The 23,062-nt window shown below is 43.2% G+C and overlaps 1 protein-coding gene across 3 annotated transcripts in view; it reads left to right on the top strand.

Annotated features, from left to right (window-relative positions):
- Positions 1-23,062, top strand: part of PARP8 (poly(ADP-ribose) polymerase family member 8) — a 276,892-nt gene that overhangs the window by 162,782 nt on the left and 91,048 nt on the right. For all 3 annotated transcript variants that reach the window (XM_044276222.1, XM_044276223.1, XM_044276224.1), the window contains 2 exons: positions 176-253; positions 21,708-21,802. In XM_044276222.1, the coding sequence (XP_044132157.1) occupies positions 176-253; positions 21,708-21,802 (173 nt within the window). The remainder of the gene's footprint in view (positions 1-175; positions 254-21,707; positions 21,803-23,062) is intronic.

Raw genomic sequence — 23,062 nt, forward strand, 5'->3', positions numbered from 1 at the left:
AATCCATAAAAGACCTTGGTGCAGAAAATCTTTTACAGGTGGAAACCCCCCCACATTTTTATAGTCTTTAAACTCTAAGAAGGTTACAAAGTCAACTCTGCTTCTCAGAATGCAGAATAAAGGACACATAAATGTATAAAAAGATCTTACATCTTATTATTCTCATTTTTTCCAGGAGTCACGACACAGTAGTGCAGTGGAAGAAGATTCTGAAGGAGATAATGATTCTGAAGAGTTTTACTATGGAGGGCAGGTGAAGTTGTTATAAGTGGTATAGTATATCTGCACATAAGTACTGTCATTGTCTAGAAAAATTGGACTCATATAGAGTGGCAAGTACCCGCATGTTACTGTGCAGGCAACAGGGGTATACACCAGACCATGCTGCCGTTATTGGACAACCATTGGACCCAAGATAATCTGGAACAAAACCCTACTCAAGTAGATGGAAGAACCGTCAAAATTTACATGCTTCTGTTCCATTAGGTTTCTGTTGGAAAGAGTGTTTTCCTATTGTAGTGAGAGCAGAAACCTGACAGACGCATTATGGTTTCCATTACAAGACAATCGGTCATGGATGTTGTTCTTTTTAAAAAAACACTACGACACGACTAACAGTTAATAGAGGGAGACCCCTGTTCTGAAGCCTCATCTCTTGGCCAGAGTGGAGAACATTTAAGAAAAGTAGTCTCTCACTCTAGAGGACCTGCCCTGTCATGCATTGAACATACAACCTAATGAGAAATGAGATCATGAGTAGTGTTGAACGAACTTCTGTTTTCGAGTTCGGCATACAAGGTTCGGGTTATCTAAGAAGTCTGTTATGGATTCCGCCCATGGTCCGTGGTAGCGAAATCCATAATGGAATTCTTAGATAACCCGAATCCGAACCTTGTACGTCGAATTTGAAAACACAAGTTCGCTCATCCCTAATTATGAGATCTAGTAGGAAAGTTGAACACTTACCGCCAGACTTTTCCACAAGTTAAAGCTCATCGCTGGGGGTCTTATAAAGGGGAAAGTTTGGGATCAACTTATTGTTAAGGGATCCTTCTAACAAGTATGGATTGGCCAGAGTGGGAACCTCTTTAACTAGTGATATACTCTGTGTACACATTCCCCCAGAGCTAGAGCTTCACCACAGAAGATCTCAGTGACCACCACTTACACACACTGTTTATTCAGCATGTCTAGGATAGAGTAGTGGTGAGGACGAGAATAAAAGTAATCGTATTTATACCTTGTCAATGTAGAATTGCTGCCGAGATGAGAAGTTATGGTGATAGAAATAGACATCAGGGACTATTTCCTAAGTAAAAAATCCCACTGGAAGAAGATCTAATTTATTAAAAGGTGCACACCTCTTAATAAATTTTACTCATCTTCTGCAGTCTGAACTCTACTACAGCCAGGAGCAATGTGAGTAATTATTGTGTGTAACAGCTGTAATACCTATAAAGGCCAATGATCCTCCCGGTCCCCACTGCAGAAATATTCATGTTGTCTCTTCCACCAGTTTATTCAGTTGTAATTAGTGATGATCAAGCATGCTCGGCCGAACACCTATGCAGCCAATAAACATGTAGGTAAGTGCTGCCCTCACTGTAATGCCAGTAGCCATGTTGGCTACTGGCATTACAGTGATTGGCTGGTCGGAACGCGTCATCCATTTGCTATATAGCACCCGATGACGCATGTTTAGCTCATTCGTAGTCAGGGAGAGCTGAGCATAGGAAGGGACAGAGAGTGTAGGGAGTGTAATTGGATTACATTTTTCTACAAAAACAGTTCATAGACCCAAAAGTCCTTGTAAGGACTATTGTGTGTGACAGCAGCAATATATGTTTGTAGCGAAACCTGCGCTAAATTGCTCAGTGTTAGGGCTTATGCACACGATCGTATGCCCTCCGAGACATACGGTCTGTGAGCAGGCAATATGTCCCAGAGCGGCATACATCGTGCGCATGGGAAAGCACAGCATTATAGGTTACTATGATGCTGTGCGCATCAGGCCGCCCGCGGGACTATTGTCCCACACTCATATGATATTAACCTATGATGCTATGCACTCCCATGTGCATGATGTATGCCGCTCAGGAACATATGGCCTGCTCACAGACCGTATGTCTCGGAGGGCATACGGTTGTGTGCATGAGCCCTTAGGGAGAGCTGTGCATAGGAAGGGACAGACAGTGTAGGGAGTATAATAGGAAGATTTTTATACAAAAAACTTTTCAGAAACCCAAAAGTCCTTGTAAAGACTATTATGTGTGACAGCAGCAATATAGATTTTTTGCGCATCCTGCGCTAAATACCGTGTAATAGGCCGCTGCGGACAGTTAAATTATCCGCACCACATCTCCTGTTTAAAGTGTGAGCATCCCTAAAATGTCAGCGACATCCAGTGCGCTTTTTCTGTAGACGGCGTCCGCTGCGAACAGTTAAATTATCCACGCCACATCTCAGTGTGCGCATCCCTAAAATATCAGTGACATCCAGTGCACTTTTTTTTGTAGACCGCTGCGGACAGTTAAATTATCCGCGCCACATCTCCTGTTTAAAGTGTGCGCATCCCTAAAATATCAGTGACATCCAGTGTGCTTTTTTCATAGACGTGTCTGCTGCGGACAGTTAAATTATCCGCGACACATTTCTTGTTTAAAGTGTGTGCATCCCTAAAATATCAGTGACATCTAGTGTACCTTTTTCCATAGACACTGCGAACAGTGACATTACCTTTGGTACCTGTCCTGTATAACGTTTCCTAATCACAAATGCCTTTGTAAATTTTTTTGTGCATATACTTCCAAATCCTACGCTACTGTACGTGTGACATACTTTCAAGCATATATCACATTTAAATTGAAGAAGGCGAGCAGCAAGGGACGGGGAAGTGGCCGTGCTGCTGATGGTGCACGCAGAGGCCGGGGCCCTGGGCGCGGAGAAACTGTGCCTGCTGCCAGAGCACAAGAAAAACAATCATCCACGATACCTAGCTTCATGTCCCAGTTTGCAGGGTGTCGCAGGACACCACTCTTGAAGTCAGACCAGTGCGACCAGGTGGTCAGTTGGATTGCAGCAGATAATGCTTCCAGTCGGTTAAGCAGCACCCTGTCTTCCACAAAGTCCAGTCTCAGTAGCGAGGAGTCTGTTCAACACAATCCTCACCCTGATCCTCCTTACTCCCACCATGTACAGTCTGACCAAACAAGTGATCCCACACTCGGATATTCTGAGGACCTCTTTTCATCGCCATTACTTGATTTGGCCCTCTCGCCAAGCACGCTTGAAGAGGGACATGAGATCTTGTGCCCTGATTCCCAAACTCTTGATTATCCACAGTGACAAGAACATGACGGTGGGGAATGGCAATTAGTGTTTAATGAGGAGGATGATGATGAGACACTGCTGCCAATGAGTCAACTGCAATTACTGTCTCAAGAGGTTGATGAAGAGGATGAGACACAGTTGACAATCACAGAGGTTGTGGTTAGGTCAACAAATCAGGAGGATGATTAGAGTGAGGAAGTGGAAGAAGAGGTGGTGGACGATGAGGTCACTGACCCAACCTGGGAAGGTGGAAAGCCAAGTGAGGACAGCAGTACAGAGGGGGAGGGATCTGCAGCACCGCAACAGGCTGGAAGATGCAGTGGGGTGCCAAAAGGGAGAAGACAGGCCACACCAAACAGGCCCGCAACTTTTCCACAGAGCACCCACTTGCGGAAATCTCCCTTGCCAAGGGGTAGATGTTCCGCAGTATGGCGCTTTTTTGAGGAAAGTGTGGACGACAAAAGAATAGTAGTTTGCAACCTGTGCCATACAAAAATGATCCGGGGCGTGAACACTAGCAACCTCACCACCCCCAGCATGATCCACCACATGGCAACCAAGCACCGTAATAAGTGAGATGAACGCCTGGGTCCACAATCTGTGTCTGCGGGTCACACCACTACCTCCTCTTCCCCTGTGTTACGTGCTGGCCAATCCCCTGTCGAAGGCAAAGGCCCGGATGCCTACCGCCCTGTTCCTGGACCTTCGCAAGCACCATCAGCGACCACATCCACTTCCGTGTCCCAGCGCAGTGTCCAAATGTCCTTACCCCAGGTCTTTGAAGGCAAGTGAAAATACCCAGCCACCCACGCACAGGCCATAGCACTAAATGCGCAGCTTTCTAAATTACTGGCCCTGGAAACGTTGCCATTTAGGCTTGTGGACACTGAGGCCTTCTGCAGCCTGATGTCGGCGGCTGTCCCGCGTTACTCAGTCCCCAGCCACCACTATTTTTCAATGTGTGCCATGCCAGCCTTACACGAACATGTGTCCCATAACATCACACGTGCCCTGACCAACACAGTTACTGGGAAGGTCCACTTAACCACGGACACATGGACAAATGCATTCGGCCAGGAACGCTACATTTTCCTGACGGCACACTGGGTGAACGTTGTGGAGGGCGGGAGCCAGTCATACCCTGGGATGGAACTGGTGCTACTGACGCCAAGGATTGCGGGCCTTAATTCCATCAGGGTTTCCGCCACCACCTACGTTAGTGGCTCCAACCCCCACTTCTCCTCCTCTTCCTCCACTTCCATCTCAGAATTATCCTCTTGCAGCACTAGTCAGCCATCAGTCAGTAGCTGGAAGCAGTGTAGCACTGGGGAAGCGTCAACAGGCCGTGCTTAAACTGATCTACTTAGATGACAAACAGCACACCGCCGCAGAGTTGTGGCAGGGGATAAGGGACCAGACTGAGCTGTGGCCCTCGCCACTTAACCTACAACCAGGCATGGTTGTGTCTGATAATGGCCGTAACTTGGTGGCGGCTTTGGAGCTCGGCAAGCTCACACACATCCCATGCCTAGCCCACGTGTTCAACCTTGTGGTTCAGCGGTTTCTCAAAACCTACCTTAATTTGCCTGAGCTACTGGTGAAGGTGAGCCGCGTTTGTGCACATTTCCACAGTCATCCACAGCTTCAGCCGATCTGTCATCGCTGCAGCAGCACTTAAAATTGCCAGCTCACCAGCTGTTGTACGACGTGAGCACGCGCTGGAACTCCACGTTCCACATGTTGGCCATGCTTTGTGAGCAGCAGAGGGCAGTAGTTGAATACCAGCTGCAACATGGTCGTCGCCTTTCCAGTCAGCTTCCGCTATTTGCAAGCAAGGAGTGGGCATGGATGTCTGACCTCTGTGAGATTTTAAACCCTTCCCCACCCATGACATACTACTACTATTATGCAATTTGATGTAATAGTACGTCATGGCGATCGCGCGGGCACCGGAGCGGTGCGCTCGTGATCACTGCAGGGGCCCGGCAGTCCTTGGTTGCCGGGCCTCTGCTGTATATGCCAGCATCACTGTAAAAGCCGATGCCGGCGGAGAAACCCCTTATATGCTGCTGTCTGCGCTCACTGTGACATAGAAGGGGTTTGTGTCGGGTGAGTGAGCACATCGAGTTCCTGCGCTGCTGTGGCGGAGACATGACGCGGGACAAGGCAGTCCGATGCCGTGCAGAGGCTGCCCAATGCCTTGCACAGCATCGGGACCTGCCTTCTATGGGTGCTGAGGAAATCCAGCCTCAGGCTGGCTCTCCTAGGCAACCTGTTAGTGTATGACTCACTGTCATACACTAACAGGCAATGTATTACAATACAGATGTATTTTAATGCATTGCAGAGGGGATCAGACCCCCAAAAGTGAACATCAGAAATAAAGTAAAGAAAAAAAAGAAAAAAAAAACGCTCCTTTCCCCTTATTTTATAATAAAAAACAGAAACCCTCCCACACACATATTAGGTATTGCCACATCCGTAATGACCGGCTCTATAGATATATCACAGGATCCACCCTGTCTGATAAACACCATTTTTAAAAAAACTGTGTAAAAAAAAAAAACATTTTTGTCACCTACATCACAAAAAGCACAGCACCAAGCGATCAAAAAGGCGTATGTCTCACAATATGGTATCAATAAACCGTCACCTCATCCTGCAAAAAATAAGCCCCTACAGACAATCGCCCAAAAAAAAAAAATATAAATATCACTCTCAGACAATGGAGACACTAAAATATGATAATTTTTTTTTTCAAAACTGCTATTATTGTGCTAAAGTGAAATAAAAAAAGTATACATATTAGATATTGCCACGTCCATAACAACCAGATCTATAAAAAGATCACATTATCTAACCACTCAGGTGAACACCGTAAAAAAAAAAAAAAAAAAAAAACATTACATTTCAAATTTGCAACAACAAGTGATCGAAAAGGCATATGCCCCCCAAAATAGTACCAATCAAACCGTCACCTCATCCTGCAAAAAATGAGACCCTACCTAAGAGAATCGGTCGAAAGATAAAAAAGCTATGGCTCGCAGACTATGAATGCACTAAAATATTATTTTGGTTTCAAAAATGCTATTATTGTGTAAAACTTAAATAAATAACAAAAAGTAGACATATTAGGTATTTCCACGTCGGTAATGATCTGATCTATAAAAAAGTCACATGACCTAATCCCTCAGGTAAACGCTGTAAAAATAAATAAATAAAAGCTGCGCCAAAACAACCAATTTTTTGTTCACCTTGCCCCATAAAGTGTAATAATGAATGATCAAAAAATCATATGTACCTAAAGATGGTACCAATAAAACGTCAACTCTTCCTGCAAAAAATAAGCCCCTGCACAAGACGATCGTCAGAAAAAAATAAAAATAGGGCGTTCAGAAAATGGAGATACAAAAACCAAATTTTTGTTTTCAAAAATGCTTTATGTTAAACTGAAACAAACATGATAGAAAATAGACATATTTGATATCATTGCATCAGTAACAACCTGTTCTATAAAAATAGAGCATGATCTAACCTGTCAGATGAATGTTGTTGAAAATTAAAAATAAAAACTGTGCCAAAACATCAATTTTTTGGTTACCTTCCCTCACAAAAAAAGTAATATAGAGCAATTAAAAATAATATGTACTCCAAAATAGTACCAATAAAACTGGCACCTTATCAAGTAGTTTCCAAAATGTGGTCATTTTTTTGAGTTTCTACTGTAGCGGTGCATCAGGGGGGCTTCAAATGGGACATTGTATCTAAAAACCAGTTCAGCTAAATTTGCCTTCCAAAAACCATATGGCGTTCCTTTCCTACTGCGCCCTGCCGTGTGCCCGTACAACAGTTTATAATCACAAGTGGGGTGTTTCTGTAAACCGCAGAGTCAGGGTAATAAATATTGAGTTTTATTTGGCTGTTAACCCTTGCTTTGTAAAATATGCCAAAAAAGTGAAATTCTGAAATTTCATCTTAATTTTCCATTAATTCTTTTTCAACACCTAAAGGGTTAACAAAGTTTGTAAAATCAGTTTTGTATACCTTGAGGGGTATAGTTTCTAAAATGGGGTCATTTTTTGGGTGGTTTCTGTTATGTAAGCCTCACAAAGTGACTTCAGACCTGAACTGGTCCTTAAAAAGTAAGTCTTGGAAGTTTTCCAAAAAATTTCAAGATTTGCTTCCAAACTTCTAAGCCTTCTAACATCCCCAAAAAATAAAATGTCATTTTCAAAATGATCCAAACATGAAGTAGACATATGGGAAATGTAAAGTAATAACTATTATATGAGGTATCACTATCTATTATAAAAGTAGAGAAATAGAAATTTGAAAATTTAGGAATTTTTCTAACTTTTTGGTAAATTTGGGATTTTTTCACAAATAAAGGTGAAATATATTGACTCAAGTTTATGACTATCATAAAGTACAATGTGTCACGAGAAAACAGTCTCAGAATGGCTTTGATAAGTAAAAGTGTTTAAAAGCTATTACGACATAAAGTGACACATGTCAGATTTGCAAAAAATGGCCTGGGCAGGAAGGTTAAAAGAGGCCCCGGGTTGAAGGGGTTAAGAAACTTTGAGGGATCGATGCAGATGTTGAGCGGTGATAACGCTATTATCAGCATAACCATCCTACTTCTGTGTCTACTCAAACGCTCGCTGCTAACAATTAAGGACGACACTTTGCATGTGGAAGAGGTGGAAATGGACCACCCTTAGTTCGTCTTCTCAGCGCGAATTGGACGATGAAGAGGAGGAGGAGGAGGAGCAGGAGACTGTTGGCTCCGCTACTGAGGGTAGTACCCATGGAAGTTTAAATCTGTTCAGCGTGGGTGGGTAGAAGAGGATGAGGAGATTGAGAGTGATCCTCCCGATGACAACAGTGAAGTCTTGCCTGTTGGTACTCTGGCACACATGGCTGACTTCATGTTAGGTTGCCTTTCCCACAACCCACGCGTTATACACATTTTAGACAAGAGATTTCTGGTTGTTCACCCTTCTCGACCCCCGCTACAAAGAGAACTTCTCATCTCTCATTCTTCTGGTGGAGAGGACGAGCAAAACGGTGCAATACCAGAAGATCCTTTTTGAAAAATTGCTCCAAAACTTTCCATCTGACAACGCTTGCGGCAGAGTCCGTAGTTCCTTGGCCAACCGAGGAGGGGAGACAAGGGGAACACACAGCAGTTCCAACAGAGGCAGGGCAACACTCTCCAAAGCCTGGTACAGTTTTATGACACCCCACCAGCAACATCACCCTGATGCGCGGCCTAGTGTCACAAGGAGGAAAAAACTTTGGAAGATGGTGAAGGAGTACATAGCAGACCGAGTCAGCATCCTTAATGATCCCTTAGTGCCTTACAACTACTGGGTGTCCAAGCTGGACATGTGGTACGAACTATCGCTCTACGCCTTGGAGGTGCTGGCCTGCCCTGCCACCAGCGTTTTGTCTGAGCGGGTATTTAGTTCTGCTGGTGGCATTACAAACAAGGATATATGGTTGAATCTTCCTTTTCTCATCCTCCTTCTCCTCTTTTATCATATCAACAAATGCTCATTCGTCGCATTTAATGCCCTTCGCATATAATGTTTTACAGGGTCAGCACAGCTGCAGGCCCTCACATATAATTTTTTAAAGGGTCATCTCACCAGCAGGCCCTTGCATATAATTTTTTAGAGGGTCAGCTCACCAGCAGGCCCTCGCATATAATGTTTTACAGGGTCAGCTCACCAGCAGGCCCTTGCATATAATGTTTTACAGGGTCAGCTCACCAGCAGGCCTTCACCTACAATCTTTTAAAGGGTCAGCTTACCTGAAGTCCCTCGCATATAATGTTTTAGAGGGTCAGCTCACCTGCAGGTTCTCACCTACAACCTTTTAGAGGGTCATCTCACCAGCAGGCCCGCACCTAAAATCTTTTACAGGGTTAGCTTAACAGCAGGCCCGCACCTCAAATCTTTTACATAGTCAGCTCACCTGAAGGCCCTCGCATATAATGTTTTAGTTGGTCAGCTCAACAGCAGGCCCTCACCTACAAACTTTTAGAGGGTCAGCTAACCAGCAGGCCTGCACCTAAAATCATTTGCAGGGTCAGCTCACCAGCAGGCCCTTGCATATAATTTTTTACAGGGTCAGCTTACCTGCAGGCCCGCATCTAAAATCTTTTACAGGATCAGAGCACCTGCAGGCCCTCACCTAATTATACCTAATAGGTAATTTGCGCGCATGCTGCCTTGCTTGGATGTGGTAGCCATAACTGTTTCTTAGGCTCCCTCTCCAGAATCGAACCATGATTCCCCCATTACCCATGGTCTATATGGTTTGGGCTGAAAATAACATTGAAAGTTGATAGGGCAGACATCCGAATGGATCGTCACCGTCACGTGCATCGGCCTCAGGTTATCTAGAGTCACCAAAGCAGCAGCAGGCCCTCGCACATAATGTTTTAGATGGTCAGATCAGCAGGCCCTTGCTCCAAATGTTTTTGTGGGTCACCAGCAGGCCATCAATCATAATTTTTCAAGCGTGTATGATGCCCTCCTTTATGTGTAATAAAGGGTGTATTGAAGTGCTGGTTCCTTGTAATTTTTGGCAGCCCTTTCACTTAGTGCATAGGCTTTATGAGTGTAGGAGTCCCACTACCTGAACAATTGTACCACAATGTGAATGAGGCCCTCCTTTATGTGATATACAGGTTGTATCGGAGTGCCTCTTCCTTGTAATTTTTGGCAGCACTTGCACTTTATATACAAGTAAATATACAGGAAAGACTGTTTTTCCTCTAAAATCGATTTTATCTTCGGTTTTGTGCGTATTATTGTCAGTCTGTAAAAGTGGTGTACTACTCAGACAACTTCGTTCCCAGCAGCGACCTGAGAGTCTAAGATGCATCCAGACATCCTCCCCATGCTGTTCTCAAACCATTTCAGTGGTGTTTCCATCAATTTAGGAACTTTTCGTATGAACCAGACACCCTCCCCTCTTCAGAGCTGGGGGTGCCTGGTTTAATGCTCGGGTTCTCCCAATGTACCACAATGTGAATGAGGCCCTCCTTTATGTGATATACAGGTTGTATCAGAGTGCCTCTTCCTTGTAATTTTTGGCAGCACTTGCACTTTATATACAAGTAAATATACAGGAAAGAATGTTTCCTAACAATTTGTCCTCTAAAATAGATTTAATATTCGGTTTTGTGCGTATTATTGTCAGTCTGTAAAAGTGGTGTACTACAACATCGTTCCCAGCAGTAACCTGGGAGTCCAGACATCCTCCCCATGCTGTTCCCGAACCATTTTGGTGGTGTTTCCATCCATTTCTGACCTTTTCCTATAAACCAGACACCCTCCCCTCTTCAGAGCGGGGGGGGGGGGGGTCGGGGGGCCTGGTTTAATGCTTGGGTTCTCCCATTGACTTCCATTATACTCGGGTGCTCAGTAGAGCCCCCTAGCATCCCGATGTGTTCGCCCCCTAGCACCCGATCACTGTGGTGCTCGATCAACACTAGTTGTAATACTTCTTGCACAAGGTTCTCCATTCAGGTCAAAAAGTTCTATAAAGTCAGAAATGTTGCAACTGGGCAGAGCGAGAGAGAAGAGACAAAAGAAAGAAGAGAATGCTGAAGAGACCAGGTGGATCAGCCTTTTTATAGTACTGTAGAGAGGGCAGAAGGAGGAGACACATGCTGCAGCCAAGCAAAGGGCAGTGCGGAGATGGATGGACATGGATGATTGCTTGGGACACAGACAACATTTGTAATATTATACAAAATAGGATTAAACGAGAGGAGGAAGTGCTGGCATCTGTTTTGTGGATTTTATATGAGCCCTGTATAAGGGACACTTGTTCTTCTTGATCTTCCGCACATGTAAAAGGCCTACCAATCAGCTCCCAAACAAGCAAGTGCTTGTTTATCAGCTTTTTTACCTGCAGAATTGTATCTTTTGTCACCAGCACATTGCCCTATGTATAAATGATCATAGTAACGATCATTCATCCCCCATCCAGTTTGTATCAGGCTGCATAAAATCAAGTCCCAGTTGACTTCTATATCATCAATCGACTGTAGCTGAGGGTAAAATTGCCCCTGGCCAACATTGTCACCCCGCACAGGGCATAATCCCAAATTCGACTTTGCTACATCTGTATCCCAGTTGTTCCCTTTACATTTATCCGCATCATGTATCATAGAGCAGAGTCACTGTAATCAAAGCAGTAATTAAAACTTAACTTCCTTATGGAGCATTTTATGGCCCTTTGCTGTGAATTAGAAATCTGAGATGTATTCACCTGCCTTAAGAATACTTATTAAAACTCCTTAATATTATTTCAATGTCTTCTATGTGTGACTGAATATTTTATTAGCTTATGTTTTATTTATCGTCAACTAGAACACCCCACTATATATCTTACCTATTATATTGCAGTGCTGACCCGTGCGGTAGATGAGCTCTTCACATCTGAGATTTCATTTTTTTATTTTTTTTTGCAGAATACATATTTAATGTATATATTTCTAAAAATGACGACTTCAGCTTAGAGTTCAATATGTTTTATCATGCGCAATATGTGTGAAACAGAACCATAATGCTTTCTTAATTCACTTTAAAATGAATTCCCTTACAGAGCCACTTGAGGCTTATGCATTATAAATAAAGGTATATAAACTACCAAGAACTAGGTGGGCCTATTAATTATTGAGATGGGAAATTCATTTTACAGAAGAGTAGATCATATTCTATGTACGGCAATTGTAAAAAGCTCTGCAGGTGCTACATTAAATTTAACCCTACACTTCACCAGCACAACATGCATTCTTGCGGAAAATAGACGCTGAAATGGAGCAGTGCAGAATCATGAATTTGGCAGAATAAGGCCTCATACACACAAATGTATTTTCTTTTCGTGTCCGTTCAGTTTTTTTTGTGCGGACTGCATACAGAACCAATCATTTTAATGGGTCCGCAAAAAAACGGAAGTTACTCTGTGTGCATTCCGTTTCCGTATGTCCATATTTCCGTTCCGCAAAAAAATAGAACATGTTTTATTATTGTCCGCATTACGGACAAGAATAGGACTATTCTATTAGGGGCCAGCTGTTCTGTTCCGCAAAATATGGAATGCACACGGACGTAATTCAATTTTTTTGCGGATCCGTTTTTTGCTGACCACAAAAGATATACGGTTGTGTGCATGAGGCCTAAGAGCAAACTTTTTTTGTCACTTTTGTAACTTTTTGGATTTTTTTCTGGTGTTTTTTTTTGTTTTTTGCACACTGTCGGGGGAATTTACAAAGACGCCAGTCTTTGATGTCCCCTGTACCACCGGAGGTAGCAATGTATAACAAGGCACAAGCCTCCTATAAATTAAGCAGATCCTCCGGCAGTCCATGCTCCTAGACTGAAATGTGCGCCAGCTCATGCTTGATGTAGATTGCAATCATGATTTACTCCACAAAACTGGTGTAAATGATGGTAAGTTTGCTGGGGCCCTGTCCCCACTCTGTCCGTGTCATGCCCCCTTTTTAGGGCTCATTAGATGTAGATGTAATGGCATTTAAAAGTTACAAAAACCGAGGTTTGAGAATTTTTTATGAGAGAAAATTGGCACTGGGGGGATAATAAATTCCTCCGACAGTGACTTACCACTAACGCAGGGATCAGCAGCCTTCGGCACTGCAGCTGCTTCGAAGCTACAACTCCCGCCTAATGCCCTACCAGTACCAGTCAAATCGCCACCATAACAGTCACAGCCACCATGCCCCATAGCAGTGCCTTCATTATAGTCACAGCCACTGTTCCCCACAGGGCCAGGTTTAGGATTTAGGATGCCCACTTCCTCGTCTGTTCTTGTAACTCCCATAGAAGTGAAAGGAGGATTCTGGGAGTTGTAGTTTTGGAACAGCTGATCCCTGCACTAGCGTGTGGCAACATTTCTGAAAAAATGGCAAGAGCTACAGTATGCCTTGTTTAAAAAAAAAAGAAGACAAAGGCAAAAACAAATGAAGAAAAACGTCAAAAGAAAAAAAAAAAAAACACCCGTGTCCTGCATTTCATATTCCCATAGACTTTCAGCTAACATCTGGAGCTGGCTTTTTCACAGCAAAAATGCTGCAAAAACTGCTGGCAAATGCTGTCCGCAATACGGCAACGGGCAGCACACGTTCGTGTGAACGAGTCCTAAGGCTACATGCACATGAACGTAAGGGCTCCGTGCCCGTGATGCTGACCACAAATTGCGGTCAGCAATGCACGGGCACAGACCGTGGGGAGGCCGCATGCGGATCGCGTACCTATTCACTTGAATGGGATCCGTGATCCGCATCCGACGGTCCACACTGCAAAAAAGTAGTGCACGCGCTACTTTTTTGCGGTGCGGAGGCACGCCCAGAAATACCACGGACGCACTCCGTAGTGCTTCCGTGGGGTACCGATCCTTGCCTCCATTCCGCATCTCCATGATTGCGGACCCATTCAAGTGAATGGGTCTGCGATCCGTGATACAGGGGGCACACGGTCATGTGCATGTAGCCTAAAATTGACCTGTGAAAGCAAACAACCATTTAACCTAACCATGCATTCCTACTTTAGAGAACTTTGTCTGCAAGGGGCCTTATAGAGCAAGTAGTCGTGACGCCTTACCTCTGGCAGGCAAACACTTCTGCAACAATCTCAGCTCAGTTATGCTGTAGCTTCCTCAGCTCTGCTATGTTAGCTGGATTAAACATGGACTTTTCCTCTTATGCTGGAACTTAGTTTTAGTCTGTCTCTTACTTTATCTCTAGTCCTAGGAACGTCTTCCTGGCATCAAGCTTACTTGGCTTGGATTTCTAGGCAATGCAAGCCCAGGAGGGGACAAGCAACCATGGAGAACTTTTGCAGGCAGGGCCCGCAGGCCCAGCAGAGCAGACAGTGCTCTGCTGGCCGCCACACAACCTCTCCCTTAGTAGGGTAGACTAGACACTGACTCACTAGCACTAAACTCCTCCCTCTCTAGAGGGGGCTGGAAGCAACTAGAAGTTCCCCTCCAGAGAAACTATCACACTGCCAATGTTGCTGCCACCTGCTGGTGAACCAGACAATTGCATGAACATGAACAGTTACATAGGGATAAATATGCACATTATTTAGGGATGACACAAAATACATTCTGATGACATAAGTTAGCGTATTAGAGATGGTAGCAAGGTGCAAAAGAGTGATAATGGCACTCTGGGTCATTACTGTCCGAATGTATGTTCCGCAACAAAATAGAATGTGTCCTATTTTTGTCAGTTTTGTTACAATGGATCAGCAAAAAAAAAACTGATGCGATGCGGACATAACGGACGGCAAAATACATATGGTCAAGTGGATGAGTTCGCAGCATGGCAATTATGTTTTATTTATTTATTATTATTTTTGGTGTGGATTTCACCCTCTCCAGTGGAAGGATGAGATCTGCAGCAAAACTGTATCAAAGCCGCAGCAAAAACTGCAAGTAACACATGCGGTTTTTGGTGCGGATGTGGTGCAGAAGCAAACAGAAATATGTGCAGATTTTCTACTTGCCTGCCCACACCCAAGTGTCAGCAGTGACCCTAGGTAATTGCCCAGTGCTCAGGCAAGTACACAGACTACTGTACAGGTGGCAGGCAATCTCACCAGGCCTTGCTGACATCTTTGAAGTTTGGAATGAAGGGAGAAAAAGCCTACAGATCTGCTTAGGTGCTGAATGAAAATGTGAGCACTGCTACTGCATCTGCCAACAAACTGTGCAAAGTGCACTTTATTTTTCTTGAAGCTCACAAGAAATGTATACTCCAAAATCCAAAATGTCCACTACAGTCACTGGAGATGTCTCCTTATGATGTCATCCTAAATTAAAGAGTTTGTCTGAAATTGGACTTTTTGTCAAAAAGAACCCACAGTCTGCAGTAATCCCCTGTGGGATGCTACAACTAGTTTTGTGGCTGTGAGGATTTGCTGGGAGTTGTAGTTGATCAAGAAAAGAACAGGCACAGCTTGGAGACCAGTTGACTAGAGCCTAGAAAATTTTGAGAAGGAGCCAGTAATAATATACATAATCATAGAAGGTTCTCTTCGTTCAGAGTCACCAGACGTTAGAAGTCAAATTAAACACCCACAGCCGTGTCTGGGGAATTCCAGGAGTTTTATTTTCCTAGTATGTAATGTCAGGGCTGGGGTTACGAGCAACATCCCCCTGTGTATACAAGTCACAGTTTAGGAATAATGGCCCTGAAGCAGTTTGGTGCAGCAACAAAATCAACTTTACAGAAGAACTGGCAAGTTAACATGGAGACCTTGTGGGGAAGAACCTGTCCCGTCAATTCAAAGGCTATGTACACCTTCAGAGGCAATTTTTGTTTACTCTTTTTTTTTTTTTTTTTTGCAAAAAATCTTATTTTCAATTGGCCTTTATTAAAAATATTGAGCCGTTCTGTCACAAAGGGTTAACTGTTTTTCTAACTGTGTGACTGATACTTTCACTTTGGTCATCTAATAAACCTTATGTCTAAACTACTGAGAGGTCATAAACACTTATTTAAGCCACATTCTTATCAGTAAGATGAGAACTTTGCTATAATAAGTGTTTATAAGGTCAGAGAGAAGAGATGAGGAGCCCGTGATCTCCCAAACTGACGGAAAAGAGAGAACATCCAGAGGCTGCTACTAGAGCATCTCAGCCCTGTACAGAAAAAAAGAGCTCCATATTTTTAATAAAGACCAATTGAAAAAATGATTTTTAGCTCAAAATGAGTACAGTGTAATAAAGAAAAATTGCCCCCAAAGGTTTACATAGCCTAGGGAACCTGTCATCAACTTTGTGCTGCCCATACTAACAGCAGCATAACGTAGAGACAGGTGAGTTGATTTCAGCGGTCTGTCATTTATAAGGTAAAAGTAAGTTGTTGCCGAGAACTAACATCACAAACATTGCAGACTGGGCCCGGAAAAGAGTCACGGCCACCTGAGAAGAGTCATGTTTATTCATAAATTCCTGCTCTCCTGCCCACCTGCTGATGATTGGCAGGCTTCTACCTAGTTTTCTCGCTTTCTCTGTAGGAGAAAACTGCCAACCATCAGCAGATGGGTGAGAGAGCAGGAGATGATTCTTCTCAAGTAGATTTGACTCTTTTCGAGGCCTGGGCTGCAATGATTATGATGCTGGTTCTCAGCAACCACTTACTTTTAACTCATGAGTGACACACCGCTGACATCAACATTTCTGTTACTATTTTATGCTGCCCTCAGTGAGGCCAGCATAAAGTTGATGACAGGTTCCATTTAAGAGTACTACAACCATCTCTTACACAGAGACACATTTCTTGATTGTCCAAATTACAAGATAGCAGTGGTTGTACCCACATGGCACAAATGCAGAATATGCAATTGTTCTCTTCTTCAGGGGTATGTGGCTGAATGGTAGCTATGCATTGTAAAGATTCCCTAAGATATACTTATAGATCGGGTGCTCACCACTACATCCTTCTACTGTCCCAGTTGCTTTATGGCTGGTATTGCTAAATGGACCACCATGGAAACAGGCAATAAGACTGCATGCCAGTATCACCAGCTGTCACCACCCTCATGGTGTGCTCCCGAGACCTTCATAGATAAGAAGGACAAGTCCTCTTATATGTTAGCCACTGGTCCACTGAAGAGCTGTTGCCCATGCACTCTCATGTTAAACACAACACTTTACAGAAGACAACAATTACTACACAAAGTAGAGTGTTTAGAGAGATGTATATAACATAGGCATACAAGAAACACACAATACACAAGAGGCACATTATCAAACAAATAATTAAAGAGGAACAGTCCAACCAGCATCCAAGGGGGTTTCCTCTGGAATAATGTAACTCGAATAGTCCCAACAGCGTCCGGGGGTTCCCTCTAGAATAATGAAACTAGAACAGTCCCATCAACATGCAGGGGTCTCCTTTAAATAATGAATCTGGGAACAGTCCCAACAGCATCTAGGTGGTCTCCATTAAAAAGTGAAATGAACAGTTCCACCATCATCCAGTTGGTCTCCTGTACAATAATGAAACTGGAGCAGTCCCAACAGCATCCAGGGGGTCTCCTCTACAATACTAAAACTGGAACAGTCTCAACAGGATCCAGGGGTCTCCTCTACGATAATGAAAGTAAAACAATGCAAAAAGTATCCAGGAGATTTCCTCTACAACCATTTCTGATCTGCGGGCTATCCATGCATATGTCAGGACATGCCATAAATGGGCAAGATGGGAATAACCCTTCAATATGTTTGTTGTTATGTTTAGAGATGAGCGAATCGAAGCGAAATCTAAATAGTTCTAAATTTCAGGAAAAATTTGAATCAGAATGAATGCAAATTTCCTTGCGCTTCGTGGTAATGAATCACAATTTTTCCTAACATGGCGACTAGCCGGCTACAATGGCGGCTAAAATGGCAGCTACACGTGAGGACATGGGGCAAGGAACTCTGGGAAGGCGGGATGACTCATAAGGCTATGCATGCAGCCAATCAGCAGCCAGCCAGCCTGGTGATGTCACAGCCCTATAAATATGGCGGCCATCTTAGAGTCTGCCATTCACTATTGTACTTTGTTCAGGGACAGAAGTGTATGCAAGTGCTAGGGAGAGTGAAAGAAAAACTAATTGTTAAAAAAAAAAAAAAAAAAAAAAAAAAAAAAGGAAAGAAGCGATTTACTAGTGCTAGGAAGCATTACTTGGGGATCCAGATAGTCTCATAATACATTTCTGTCATTCCAGCAATTAGTTATTGGGGTGCAAGGGCTATGTTGAAAAGCTTTTTGTGGCTTTTATCTGTGGCAAAAGATAAATATATACCAAGGCCACTTTTGTTTCTTATTGGCACTAAAAGCGTTTATTGCCATGTTTCTAGAGAAAAGAGAAAAATAGACTAAGTTCATATTTGCTGTTATTTGTGTTAAAAGCGTTTCTTGTCATATTTAACTACAATACGAGAAAAATAGACGCAGTTCACATTTGGTTTTATTTGTGCTAAAAGCGTTTATTGACATATCTCTATAGAAAAATAGACTTAGTTCATATTTGGTGTTATTTGCGCTAAAAGCGTTTCTTGTCATATTTCACTACAATACGAGAAAAATAGACACAGTTCACATTTGGTGTTATTTGTGCTAAAAGCGTTTATTGACATATCTCTATAGAAAAATAGACTTAGTTCATATTTGGTGTTATTTGCGCTAAAAGCATTTCTTGTCATATTTCACTACAATACAAGAAAAATAGACTCAGTTTACATTTGGTGTTATTTGTGCTAAAAGAATTTATTGTCATATTTCTAGAGAAAAAGAGAAAAATAGACTAAGTTCATATTTGCTGTTATTTGCCCTAAAAGCGTTTCTTGTCATATTTCACTACAATACGAGAAAAATAGACGCAGTTCACATTTGGAGTCATTTGCACTAAAAGCGTTTGTCATATTTCTAGAGAAAAAGAGAAAAATATTCGCAGTTCACTTTTTCTGTTATTTACTTAGAAAACGTTTAGTGGCCTATTTTAGTCCAATACGAGAAATATATACACAGTTCACTTTTGCTGTTATTTACACTAAAATCGTTTCCTTGCCAATTTCAAATCCTTTAGTTGTCTATCTCAGTAAAAAAAGATAAATATATTTGCCGCTTTCAGGGGTGTTTTAATTTGCAAGGCACAGTGTTCTACATCCATATAAAGGCTCTATGCAGCCCAGAAATAGCTGTTTTTTATCACGATTCATTGCGAATATATATCGAGGGGAATTTTTTCAGAAAATTCGGCGAACCGGCCGAATCGAATTTTTGAGAAATTCATTCATCTTTAGTTATGTTTGAACATAGGGCACTGTTGTTTGGGTCCAACTTTGTGTCTGGACAATTTGTAAAATCTTTCAATATATTTTCCCAGTTTTCCTTAGGCTTTACTGCAAAAAGCAAGCAACTGCTAGATTATATATAAATAACACTGCTGACATCTTTTTTTGTGCCCGTCCTGATTTCTGTCCTGGGAATAGGTATTGTTTGTCCCAGTGAAGTATGACTGTAGGCACCATACCTGGTAACGGAAAAACATGTTTAGACCCAGTAGTTACGTGAGAGCAAAAAAAAGCATAGTGGACATTGCATAGCTCCTGTTAGCTGGGTTACGGGATGATACAAGGGGGATTCCCTTCCTGCCAACGAGAGAGACATTATGCCTTCTGTGAAGATAGGGCCTCTGTACAGAGCTGGGTCACCAGAGATGTGATGTAGCTGAAAAATAATATGTGGTGGTGTTGTCTGGTGAGAAACAGAATGGAGTAACTGGGAACCATAGTGAACATTGGGTTGGGAGAGAGCAGTGTACCACAGCCAGGACTAGAAGGCACTATAGACATTGGAGAGCCTGGAACACAGCCCGTTATAAGGGTGGTAACCATTGAGTCAGGGGAAGGGATACTGATTGAGAACTGCTACTGAGGAGAACCTCCAATGCCATCTGCACAAGCATGATAGAACAGAGACTGTTCTGCTGTTGTTCAAGTCTTGCATATCTGTGGGAGAAGGCGTTTGCATCCCTTTAAGTCCGTACCTCTGTCCACTATGCTGGCAGAAGACTCTGGAGGTAGACAGACCGAGGTAAACAATGAAGAGGCCACAGTGCCAGTACAAGCACCGTCCCCCTTCACACAGCTGATGAGTGGCTGTGCAAGAGTCGGAACAGCCAGGTTTGATGCTGATGGCTTGAGAATTTGATTTGGCTGCTTCGCCAAATTTTACCCAAAAATTTGCTTCTTGACAAATTACTTCGTCCCGAAGCGCATTTCTTTGTAAGTAGTGGGTGCAATGACAGGGAACGGCGATTGCGCCGCTCCCTGTCATCCTGCCTCTCAGATGCCGTGTCCATAGCTGATTGCGGGATCTGACATTAATACTAAGGTCTATAATAATAGTAATAATTTAAAAAAAAATCATACCTCATCCATTTGATCGCACAAGGAAACTTGCTTTGCAGTGAATCGAATTTTCCTTGAAATTTAGATCAAAGTCCACTTCGGACAGTTCGCTTCGCTCAACACTACTAATGACTTATCCTATGGTTAGACCATTAATATGCTAAAACCTCTTTAAAGGGGTTCTCCAGGAATTAAAAAAAAAAAAAATACTTAAATATTATTTTATAATAGATATATTCACAAATATGGCTTGTTTTGTCTAGGGAGCAATCATTAGGAGAAATAAAATGGCCGCTGTCCTATCAGTACACACAAAACCTTTCTGAATCACACAGGAGGACAAGTTACTTCACCACAATGAGCCATAGTGCTGCCTCATCCTCCTCTTAGTGCTGCCTGATCCTGAATACAGGTGAATCTGTGGGAATGGAGATGATGAGGAGATGTGAGAGGAGGGTGAGGTGTGGATAATGAGCAGCAGCATTTGTTTACAGTCTCCATTACCACAGCAACACATTACCACAGTCTGTCCTGTCCGTCCTCTCTGTACTTCATGTCTCCTCATGAACTAAACTCCCCAGAGATTCAGCTAAAGTTCTTATCATCTGTATTCATCTGTAATCCATGACAAGTGGAGAGGAGGAGGAGGATGAGGCAGCTCTTAACCTCATTGTTGTAAAGTAACTTGTGCAGCACGCCAGACCTGCAGGATATAGCGATAGTGAGGTCACGGTTATGGGCAATCGAGGGTTACTCACTTTTCTGAGGAGAACCCTGGGCAGGCATGTGGCAGTGAAAGAGAGGTAGACACAAGTTCCTCTGGGGCACACTCATTAAATAGGGACCAGGCCTGATGGTGGATGAGGTGCCCTGGATGTTGCAGGTATTTTGAGTGCCTGAGGCAAAGTCCCTTTGAGGATCGTGATTAGCCTCAGGAGCTTCAGGCTGACTAGGTGGCACTTCTAGTCCCCTGGCATACACTGACTCTCCCCTGTCTGGGCCTACCTATATATACCTAGGGCTCTCTAGCTCCCTCTAACGTCTGGGAGGCTAAACTACACCCTGACAGGCCTGACACCCAGATAATACAGGGAAATGCACATTAAACATCACATTAAATGCAATAAACACATTAACCCTTGTGTAGTGCCCACCTTTACCTAGTGGGACACTACACGTGTCCTCTCCTCGTGTGTGATTGTCGGAACTAATGGGACAGTGGCCATTTTGTTTGCCCTGATGATTGCTCCCCAGACAAAACGAGCCATTATAAATAATGAAAGGTACTTGAGTATACATTTATAATAAAGTAATATTTACATATTTTCATTTTCTTAATATCCGGAGAACCTCTTTAAGGCTAAAATTGTCTGAGTCTGTGAAGGGTTAAAGGTTGCTAACATTAAGTATTCTCTCTTGCACAGGTGAGTTACGATGGAGAACTTCACAAGCACCCACAATTGGAGGCTGACCTCGCAGCAGTGAGAGAAATCTATGGACCCAGTGCTGTATCTCTCAGGTAAACGCAGAGGGGGAGATTTACTAATCAAAGTGTACCCCAATTTACACACGAGGAGGTGTGAAATGTGATGTGGCTTAAGATGCACCAATGTGCGGCCGTAATTTCTGGTGCAATTATGGTGCACAGTATTGCAAGTTAAAGCACATCTGTCAGCAGATTTGTACCTATGACACTGGCTAAGATAAGTTAAGATGCCTTTATTGTCACTGTACAATACAATGTAATACACTGTACAATACAATGAAATGTTGTTTGGAGCAATCCTAGATGCCATGGACAGAGGAACAAGAACTGACATTTAAACTAAAGCATTACACTAGAAAAAAACAAAACATTGCACTAGAAGGCATTACTATTCACAGTTCACAGCATATATATAGTAAGTGCCTGTGAGTATATATACACTGATTCAGACACCACTGCAGACAAGAGGTCATCATGGGTTCATGAATGCAGCAGTCACTTTCAGTCTGTGGTAGTTTCTATCCTAGGAAGGGGCAATAATCTCCGAGCATTTAGGAGACTGATTGTTTTGGAGTAAAAGCTGTTCTTCAGCCTAGTGGTGTGGGCATGTAGGGCTCTAAGACGCCTACCAGAGGGTAGGGGAGTGAAAAGGCTGTGGCCGGGGTGAGTTGGATCCCTGCAGATAATTTTTGCCCTGTTGCTGCAGCGAGCAGTGAAGATGTCATCCAGTGATGGTAACTGAGTACCAGTAATTCTGCCAGCCATTCTGATGATGCGCTTGAGGGTCTTTTTGTCCTCAGAAGAGCAGCCGGAGTACCACACTGTGATGCAGTATGTGATAACAGATTCTATGGTGCACCTGTAAAAATTGACTAGCAGCTGTTTTGGGAGTTGTGCTTTCTTCAGACTCCTCAGAAAATAAAGCCTCTGAAGGCTTTTTTTGGTAATTTCTGTTGTGTTTTTTATCCATGTTTTTTATCCATAACAGGCTGACCTGTTACATGTGCACTTGGCAGCTGAAGGCATCTGTGTTGGTCCCATGTTCATATGTGCCCGCGTTACTGAGAAAAGTAAAGGTTTAATACATGCAAATGAGCCTCTAGGAGTAACGGTAATGCACCATTGCTCCTAGAGTCTCAATTGTAAGGATTAAAACATAATTTTTCTCAGCAGTGCAGATACATAGGAACAATTTTGGGGCGTGCCCTTACACAGTATGGCAATGGCAGGCAGCACTGATCGGATAGAGTCAGATTGTGCAGGGACACGCTTCCAACTGGTGTCCCAGGTGGA

This window comes from Bufo gargarizans, chromosome 1, assembly GCF_014858855.1.
Source record: "Bufo gargarizans isolate SCDJY-AF-19 chromosome 1, ASM1485885v1, whole genome shotgun sequence".
Classification (NCBI taxonomy): Eukaryota; Metazoa; Chordata; class Amphibia; order Anura; family Bufonidae; genus Bufo; species Bufo gargarizans.